The sequence below is a fragment of the Filicampus tigris genome, chromosome 7, assembly GCF_054856515.1.
Source record: "Filicampus tigris isolate MCC_2025a chromosome 7, RoL_Ftig_1.0, whole genome shotgun sequence".
Lineage (NCBI taxonomy): Eukaryota > Metazoa > Chordata > Actinopteri > Syngnathiformes > Syngnathidae > Filicampus > Filicampus tigris.
The window spans coordinates 16090001-16100357 of NC_141223.1; the positions used below are offsets into that span (position 1 = coordinate 16090001).

Consider the following 10357-nt stretch of genomic DNA (forward strand, 5'->3'; position numbering starts at 1 on the left):
ATCACATTATCTGTTTTTTTTTTGTTTTTTGTTTTTTGTAGGAGGTTCCTCTCAATCCCAGAGTCAAATCAGTGAGTCTGCGCTGGAACCTGTCGCACGGAATATTGACTCCCGGCGCCACAGCTCGCCTTCTCTTCCCCCCGCTCCACACCAGCCACATAAAGAAAGAGTGGTGAAATCACTGACTCACATTTTGCCACGCCCGCTTACCTCACCCCCTCCACTTATCTCATCACCCGCCCGAGACCCAGAAAAGGCTAAACGCCTCAGCAAGGACTCAATCCAGAGGGACAAGGAAAGGGCAAGACTGTTCACGCCAGGCAGGAATAGACCGCAATCTTCCATGCATCAGGGGGTACGAAACATAGACAAGACTAAGGGGTCGAGTCGAGGTCAAGCCTCCAAGGATCCCGAGAGGAACAGATCATCAAGTGACCTCAGGCATAAGGACTCAAACACTGGTGAATCAATAGCCAAAGAGCAAGAAAAGAGGCAGCCAGCTATGAAAGAATTAGACAGAGCAAAAATTCTCGGAAAAGACACGAGAGATTCAGAGAAGAGGCGACAAGTAAACAGAGACTCTGACAAAGGAAAACAGGTCAACAGAGAGTCAAACAACAGAGATGTCGAGAAAAGCAAATCATCCTTAAGAGACTCTAGCTCAAAGGATATTGAAAAAACAAGAGCCATCAGCAGGGATTCAGCGCCAAGGGACTCTGAAAAGCATAGACAATTTAGCAGGGAGTCAGGAAAAGACAGACCATCCAGCAGAGACTCTGAAAAGGGTCGACCTCCCTCAAGGGACTCCAGTTATAGAAGCACAGAGAGAAACAAAGACTCAGGGAAAGAGAGTGACCCTGGTAATCAGTCGAAACACAGTGGAGGTGAAAGTAAGAACCCCAGGCTGGCACCTGGTGGTTCTGGCCAGTCCTCTCCTCCTGTGGGCACTGCTGTACTCTCCAGCCATCATCAGAGAGGGGGCAGCACCAAGCATGCTCACAGGCACGGGAAACATGGAAGCAAAGACCAGAATATTTCTTTGGCTCATCACAAGTCCGCTTCTCTCATCATCCAGTCCAAGGACAAGACTAACTCAGAGAAAGACAGCAGTGGTAGCACTGGAAGCTTAACGCCATCTTCCCTCTTTAATGACGCGGTTGTTGGAAAATCTAGCTCCCCAACTATTGCACGGAAATCAAACGATTATTCGTCAGGGCCAGCTGCTGGAGCGGCCATGAAACCTGTTTGGCCGTCAAGGACTCCGGCAGATGACAACCTCGTCAAACGAAGCTCCATACACACGGCAGCCCCAGCTGCAGCCTCAGCCGCCAAAGACAAACACTCCAAAGTCAAGGTGGCAGCCAGCAGAGAGTTGTCCAAAGACAGAGACCGAGAGAAGCGTCTCCAAAACAGCAAAAATGACAGCAAATCCCCTCTGCTAAACAATAACACTAAAGCCACTGGAAGCTCCAGCGTGCATGTTACGGATCCCACCTCTCACAACAACAGCAATAGTAAAGTTCAGCTGCTCGGAAGCGGCACCAAATCCCAAGGCAAGCTTCAGGGGGAAAAGCCAGATAACCCAGGAAACGACAGGTCTTCTTCAAAGGGCAGAGAAAATTTCAGCTGCAGTGCGGACAATATGCAAGGAAAGAAGACACCCTTTCAGTCTCACATCAAACCAACGATGAAGCAGTTAGTGTTGTCTTCACGAGAGAAAAAGAAACCTGTAAAAAAAACTGTTGTTACACCGCTGAAGCCCGACATTAAGACCGACCCCAACGGCACCAGCAACGTCGATGGTATTTCCTCCCTCTGTCCCACGACCACTACCTCTTCTGTTTCTCCTGCTGGCCAGGGGATCCGTCACTGTGCCCGCTCCACTCTCTTCTCCTCGCCTTCCGCCAGCAGCACTGACAGCTCTGAATCTGATACCCAGAACCAAACAGAAGAGGAGGACTCGCACAAAGACCACCCGTGCACTGAGCTCCGTGACCACCTCAGCCTCCTCACTCAAAGAACTGAAGATGAGGTGGAAGGCCCTGATGATTATCATGAACGAGGTATGGACGATACGCATCACGAGGATGACAGCGACGGTTCAGGGTCGGCCAAGCGGCGCTACCCTCGTCGAAGTGCTCGCGCTCGCTCTAACATGTTCTTTGGACTTACACCCTTCTACGGGGTTCGATCTTATGGGGAAGAGGACCTTCCGTTCTACGGTAGCGGGGATGGATCTGGGCCCATGGTTAAGAGAAGGACTGGCCGCAAGAAGTCTGCCGAGGGGCAGGTGGATGGGGCAGATGATATGAGCACTTCCTCTTCATCAGGGGACAGTGGAGATGAAGAGGACAGCGGAATGAACCAGAGAGTCAAGGACCCTTATTACTACAACTTCACACGGACAATAATCAACCCAGGTGAGGGCCTGCCTTCGATAGAAGGACTCGATCAGTGTCTGGGTCGCGGCTCCCAGCTCCAACGCTTTCTAAAAGATGAAGAACAACAGCAACAGAGGGCACAAGAAAAAACTGAGGACGACATGCTCAATGCACTGTAAGTTCATCCCAATATTTTGTACTAATCACTATCTTTGTGACTTATGACAATGTTCATGTTGTTGCTTCAAATGACAATGCATCTCCAGTTAATTGACATTTTTACCATAATGCTTCTTCATTCACTATCAGTGCCAAACTGAATGACCAATGAATATTCAACATGATTTGTTTTGTAATATACTTTTCAAACAGAAGTAACAGACAATTCAGTTAAGACAAAAACCCCTCACCCTCACTTAGTTTTAATAAGATAAATGTAGATAATCTGTGTCATGAGCATCTTCTTCGGAGCATAAACAAATACGGTCTAATTTCCCTAAATTGATGCGCAAAGTGCAAAACTGGGTTGTTAAATCAGCAATTTGCCTGTGAGCAATGCTGATTTCAAATGTCGATACGGTCCTATGATGACACCGCATTCTTTGTGTAAACATATTTTACCTTAATACCTATTGCTTCAAGATGAGAGGAAAATGCACGTGTCTCATGGCTCACAATGCCCTGTTATTTATTGAAAGCCAGTATTTAACACAAAAACATGCACGCACATACTCTGACTAAAAGAGGGACATTTATAATTTTGTGTCTAAATCTGTTCAATAACAGCCATTTGTATTGCGAGACTACCCTGCCAACCGGGGTTTCCATCGGACAGCGTTTTGCTTCTTCCACAAACAGTCTGATATTTGCCGTATGTCGTGTTTCACAGGACTTTGGGTAAGCAGCACATTGGTCAGCTCGATGGCATCGATGACGGCTCAGAAAGCGACACGAGCATCTGCACCACCAGCACCACGACTACCACAGCCACCTCGGCTTCCACGTCGCACAAGAGCACTCCGAGAAGAAGGGGCAGAGACAGGCACCAGGAGAAACTGCACTCTCATGAGTCTGCCAAGGGCGCACACACCAGTGGCGGAGGAACTGGAGCGTTGAGCGTAAACACTCGAGAAGGCCGAAAAGGACAGAAAGAGAACTGCCTCGCTTTAGGTGGCGTGGCCAAGTCGCAGCCACAAAGTCAGGGCCAGGATCCGCTCGAAGCTCAACTGTCCCTCAACACAGACCTTCTTAAATCAGACTCTGACAACAACAACAGTGATGACTGCGGTAACATTTTGCCGTCAGACATCATGGAGTTTGTTCTGAACACACCTTCCATGTCAATGCAGGCTCTGGGTCAGCAGCCTGAGTCTTCCTCCTCTGAGCTGCTGCTCGATGAGGGCTATGTCGGGGTGGACGTCAACCGGCGGAAAGATATTCTATTTGATGACTTCTCCGAGCCGCTGCCAAGTACTGAGACTGGAGGGGTTGGGGAAAGTAGCGTGAACAGCTCCATATCTGTCGAGGAGCCTTATCTTCCACTTGAGCTGCCCTCTGATCTTTCTGTACTAACCACACGCAGTCCTACTGTGAACTCCAGTCAGAACCATACTGCTGGCAACCTCATCTCAGACACCTCAGAACGCAACATGTTGGGCTTGACGTCCGACCCAGATGCAATGGGTGGAGGGAAAAGTGGGGACAAGAAACGAGGAGTGTCACCCTCGGACAATCAACATGACGCTGCAACTTTGGGAAAGAGGGAGTCACAAGTCGCTGAAGGTCACGTGACCCCCGAGCAGTTTATCCCTAACCCCGCAATTGGTCAAGTGGTTGAAACGCCAGTTAACCAGGATGTTTCAAGGAATTCCGGCACTCCCGGTTTGCCAAGTTCACCATCACTTCCTCTTCAGGGCCAGAAGTTCCTCCCTACCTCAGCCACAGCTGCAGGCAACCCCAGCCCTGTGCCCGGTCCAGGACCATCCCAAGTTCAGGTTTCCACCCCAGCTGTCATCAAACCGAGCCCTGATAAACTCATCGTCGTGAACCAGCAGTTTCAGCCTCTTTATGTCCTCCAGACTGTCCCAAATGGAGTCACCCAAAAAATAACAGCCACAGGAGTGATGGACACTAGCTCTCAAGCAGTGCTGAGTTCCATGACCCTCGCCACAGGCTTGAATACCGGACTATCCGCATCTCAGCCTATATTTCCTGCTGGTGGCAAAGTCTTAAGTACGATGTCCCACTCCCCTCAGATTCACACGTTCAGAGGAGCAGCCCAGGCTGGCTTCCAGACCGGAATTCCGAGCACCACTTCAGGACTTCTCATTGGGCTGTCCTCTCAAGCTCATGAGCAGCCTCAAATTCTGGTCTCCGAGGCGGGTCGGCCACACGAGTTGGGTCCAAGTGTTGCCATCGTGTCCAGCGCGTCTTCTCTCACTGCCGTCTCTACCGCGCTCTCCTCTGCTCATGGTAAGAAGAGGCCAATTTCTCGTCTTCTGCCGAAAAAAATTAAGAAATTGGCTCGCTCCCGCAGTCAGCCCACTCTGGCCCCTGATGTTGGCCCTCCCAACATGACCCTCATCAACCTGTCATCCCCTCAAATCACTGCTAGCATCCCTGGACAGCCTGGTGGCGTAGTTGAGTTAAGCACTCTGACCAGCTCTCAGCGGAAGGTTCCCAATATTATCAAAAGACCAAAATCCGGTAATGTCATGTACTTGGATCCCACCACACTCATTCAGCCGAGGATTCCTGGCACTGCCCCAGCTGGTGTGCTGGATTCCTCCACTCACATCTTACCTTCTGGCCTCAACCCCAGTCAGTCAGTTTTAAATGTTCTTCCTGTGCCCTCTAGTGGTGCCGCTGGCCTCCTGACATCCGGGTCAGTGTCCCTCTCGACGCCTGTCCTCAGCTCGACTGAAATCACAGGGCCCATTAGCAACCTCCTGTTTAAGGCCAGCCCACACGGGCTGAGCTTGTCCGATCAGCCGATGGTCCTTCAGCCGACGGGGGCAACTCCTCTGGTATCTCAACTCGGCTCCCCTGTGACATCCATAGCCAACAGTATCTGTGTCCTGCCTTCGCAGCAGTCTTTCAGTGTGGCTGTCACTCAGCATGGAGATACAGGAGGCAACACTGTGCACCTGCATCAGGCTTTTTCCAGAGCTCAGACTGCGGAGTCCACTCCAAGCACCACGGTTACAATTGCTCCTGCTACCCCTTTGAGCCCCGCCAAAGGCCGTGTCGTTGGAGTTTTTACTCAGACACAGAGTTCCTTGCACTCTCAGAGCAGCAGAACCACCCCCATACACCGAACCGCCAATCAAAGCTTGCAAAACTCAACTGGTGTGGCATCCGCAACAATTACGATTTCAAGGGCAGAAAAGGGCAAACCCAAAGCCAAAAGGAGCAGGAAGAGCACAGACATGAGCAATGGCAAAAAGGTCAAGGTCTCTCGGGCTGAGGACCATCACAATATTCCTGCGGGACAAAACCCCTCAAAGTCAAGGTGAGTTAATTCAGCTGCTGGTACCTTCCTAAATCTCCCAATTGAATTTAAAACGCCAATTGTCCCATTGTCTTTAAAAGCACCTCTCAAGAAGCGAGCTATCCTGAGCCCATGGACACGGACGAAGCCCCAAACAAGGCAACCAACAAGAGGTATAAAGACACCGCTTCTTCTTTCTTTACACTGTTTCTATTCAGATGTGTTAATCCTTACTTCAATCCATTGCAGTGTCCTTGGCAAAAAGAAGAGTTCACAAGATCCTGGCTTCCCTGGAAAGGTTTCAGTCAAAGACAAAGATTTTACTGTCGCAGGACCAGGTTGTCTCGCAGTTGCTTTACCTCCCAACCAAGATGGCAGTAGCAAAGACACGGGGTTGCACAGCAAACCCAAGAAGGGCATCATTTTTGAGATTCACAGTGAAGACGGTTTCCACATTCGCTGTGAAAGTATTGAAGGTGAATGCAAAGGTTTTAGATAACATTTCCTGACGTTATACTTCCTGTATCCCCCAAAATGCACTGCATAATATAGTATTTCCATCAAGCCTGCTATATTGCACTTTTTTTAAGTGATCTTTTTAAATGGGTTTTTACAGTAGACTTACTTACTGTAACGCATGCATCTGGAAGAAAGCCACAGAGGCACAATAAATCATATGAAGACAATTGACACACTCATGCTGGAGTTGCTGTCGACCACACACCTCATACCCACCTATTCACACACAGACGTCACTCTCCACCTGACCAAGCCCCACCTCTTAAAGGCACAGTCATGTACACTACTTCAAAATGTATATTTTGTATATGTTATGCTTGCAGTTTGTGTGTGTGCGTTTTAAAAAGTGTGTTTTAATACAGTATGTTTATATGCATGTGAGAAAACTATGTGAAAAAATGTTTTGTATGACCTCTCTATCGCAGAGATTTTTACCAATTACACATGTGCCTGGAAAGATGTAGCCCCTGCGGTAAACAGGGTTTCACTGTACACACTTGAACATCATGTCATAATTGTCTGTTTCACAGATGCCTGGAAGTCCCTGACTGATAAAGTGCAGGAAGCTCGCTCCAATGCCAAACTTCAAAAGGTGTCCTTTGAAGGTAATGTGCAACCTTGTTCTAAAGTGGGGTACACATATATCATCCATCCATTTTCGGAACCACTTATCCATTTTTTAAATCTTAACCTATTTTTAAAATTCAAAAAAAAAAAATCAGTATGTATGTTCTTACTGCTCTTATAGAGTGTAGTTTCCTCAAAACCTCCAACTCAGCACACCGCACACTAAAGACAACGACAACCAGGGGGAAGGGGGCGTTGAGGGGCGGGGGGTTGTGTGGGGGTTTCTCCTTCCGTATCAAGAAGGACATGTGAGAGGCTACATGGTACATCGATAGTACCGGAACATACAATGAAGAAATAGAAGAAGCTAGGCTAACTGTTAGCTTTTCCTCACTGTTTCTATTGTGGTCACTTGCGGAACATGTTTTGCAAACACTGAACACAGCTGGTTGGCTCCCCTTATTGTGTCTGGCAACTTGCTTTCGTCCCATTTCACATCATAATCACGTCTGTGGCTCAGCCGAACTTTGTGTTGTTCACACACTTAATAATAAAGGGATCATAAATATTGAAGAGGTTTAACATTTACAATTGTCAGCCCCAACCGTTTTCTGAGCACCTTAAGGGGGGAAAATCACTCTTAACATACACACACCACAGGATAACCACTCAAGATAATCTTTTAGAGACATCCGTCGATTCTGACTTTTCTGACTTGAAATACATGGGGGGAAATGGATTGTAGGTATGCAACTCCACGTTGCAGAAATAATACATCAATACATTTAGCTAAAGTAGAGATGTGATGTTGGTTTTCCTTCTCACTTCTCACAGGAGTGAATGGACTGAGGATGCTGGGAGTGGTCCATGAAGCGGTAGTTTTCCTGCTTGAGCAGCTGTACGGCTCCAGACACTGTCGGAGCTACCGCTTCCGTTTTCACAAACCCAAGGAAACCGAAGAGCTCCACATCAACCCCCATGGCTCAGCTCGGGCGGAGGTCCACCACAGGTTGGGACGCAACCCCCCGTACCATATACATACACAAACAAACAGCTTGTATAAATGGGACCTTTTTTTTTTAACTCATCTGCCCTGCAGGAGGTCTGTTTTCGACATGTTCAATTTCTTGGCCTCAAAACACCGCCAGCCTCCCGAGTACAGGCCACAGGGAGAGGATGAGGAGGAAGGACAGCTCCGAACTGCCAGGTCAGTCAGACAGCACACAAAATGTGTAACTTATTTTAAAGAAATATTACATTTGTTCAATTGTTCTCCCCTTGCCATAACTGCAGACGAGCATCGATGGAACTGCCGCTTTCTGTAAGATTCAAACACCTCAAAGCTACCTCCAAGGAAACGATCGGAGTGTACAGGTAATAAATCAGTTATAAATTCTTCACTTTAGGACGTTATTGTATTCTGCAATGTACCCAGTGTTTTAGTTAATGAGTACATAAACAGGACAGGGAAAAATAAAAGGAAAGTGCAGACCACTTCACTCATGGATATGATTTCCAGATATAAGCAGATTTTACATGGATATTAATTATACACGTGATGGGTGGGCAAGCACTCCATAGACCTAACTTTTGTACATCAACAAAAAGTCTTTTAAAGGCTTAAAAAGTTTTAAGGTCTGTTGCTTTAACCTTGACTAATGAGGGTATCAAAAAAGTAGAACAAAACAATACATAAGTGTCGATACTGGGGCTGAAATGCAATCTGTTATCGTTTTGAAGATCCCCAATTCACGGCCGAGGTCTGTTCTGCAAGAAAACCATTGATGCAGGCGAGATGGTCATTGAGTATTCTGGGAACGTGATCCGCTCCGTGCTCACGGACAAGCGGGAGAAATACTACGACGGGAAGGTAAGTACGAGAAGTATGCGTGTAGCTAAGATGGCGGAATCACTTTATGCTGAGAGGTCCAAACAGTTTCTCCCTAGGGCCACTTGACTGGTATTATTCCCTTTTAAGTTAACACCTTAAAGTCAATCCATCAGTGTAAATACAGTTACACTAAGCAATTATATACAATTTTGTTTTCATAAACGACCAGTCAAAACTTTGGACTTTGGAGTTTCTCATTCAGTGACATCAATTCGTTCACCAATTCCTAAGTTTTTCGCTTGGTCATTTTTTTAGGCTTTTGTTTGCAAGCAAAAATGTCCTTTTTTCTAATCAAGATGTCTATTCTGCCCTCCCCAGCTAACAAACTTCTTGGGGGGGGGGACAAGACGTGCTTGCTCGAAGCTGGTTATTGCCACTCCCAGTTGAGGTTAAGCTAAACCTCACAAAAAGAAATGTGTATTTAGTGTATTTAACCAAATCACATAACTTTGCCTCACAAAAGTCTGCATACCAAAAGGAGCAGCAACCATGTCAATTAATGCATGAAATCATGACACTAAAACTGGTTATTTATACATTTTTTGGATGTTTTTTAGTAGGGCTGTAATGGATTAATGGCATTTCTGTTCATTTCAGACGGTAAAGTTGATATCAGATACGAGTGATTTGAGTTAAACGTGGTCACGGAACAAATTATACTCATAAATCAATGCACTGTGTTAAAAATGTCAGATGAGATTGAAAAAAAAAACGGATTTGTCTGGATTTTGATTTAGCCCAAATTCACACTGACGTAGATCTGACCCTGAACTGTGCAGCAGCAGCAGCATCACATTTCCACATTCAGAACCAAGACAAGATCAATCTGGGCTAAAATGACATTATTACCATATTCTGATCTTCTTCTGTCAGGGTTCCCGCACATCTTTGAAAAGTATTAAAAAAGAAATGAAATTGACCTTTGTGAAATGTATTAAATGTTCAAATGTGATAAGTAAGGCTTTATGATTGTAGTTAGTCTCAAATCTCATTCTCAAATTAACATTCTTAAAAAAATAATTCACTGACTACTCTGGTGGCGACGTCACGTAATCACTATAGCGGAACCATCAAAACAGTGATGTGTTTTTAGTTGGAACCCTTAAAAGCAGAAGTTATTTACTTTGGACAGCATTAGCAACATTGTGAAGTTGGTCTGAAATTTAATTCAAAATGGTGTAATTTAAAAAGTCTTAAAATGAACTTGTCTTAAGCTGTAGGAACCCTGTCTCTGTAGAACATACGTACAGTGAATCTCCGCTCTAGGTTAGGGTCCGACCCATGCAAAAAATGAAAATCCATGTGTTCCTCCCTAAAAAGCGATTTGTAGTTGCATATAGTCCCAACATCATAGCAAAACATTTAAAACAGGCTCGTAAAGCAGCTACATCTAGCATGTACACAGTCATGAACCATGTTACATAAATAAAACTGTATTTAGTAGTTACATTATTCAACACAAACAAGCCACCTTCACATGAGGCTCATCAATGCTAGCATACTAGTGTA

At 46.2% G+C, this 10357-nt stretch overlaps 1 protein-coding gene across 3 annotated transcripts in view; it reads left to right on the forward strand.

Moving 5' to 3' along the window:
• The window catches only part of kmt2a (lysine (K)-specific methyltransferase 2A), a 64274-nt gene that overhangs the window by 49648 nt on the left and 4269 nt on the right, over positions 1–10357 (forward strand). For all 3 annotated transcript variants that reach the window (XM_086035259.1, XM_086035261.1, XM_086035260.1), the window contains exons 25-33: positions 42–2556; positions 3271–5892; positions 5973–6044; positions 6121–6347; positions 6921–6995; positions 7792–7966; positions 8057–8164; positions 8251–8331; positions 8698–8827. In XM_086035259.1, coding sequence (XP_085891385.1) covers positions 42–2556; positions 3271–5892; positions 5973–6044; positions 6121–6347; positions 6921–6995; positions 7792–7966; positions 8057–8164; positions 8251–8331; positions 8698–8827 — 6005 coding nt within the window. The remainder of the gene's footprint in view (positions 1–41; positions 2557–3270; positions 5893–5972; positions 6045–6120; positions 6348–6920; positions 6996–7791; positions 7967–8056; positions 8165–8250; positions 8332–8697; positions 8828–10357) is intronic.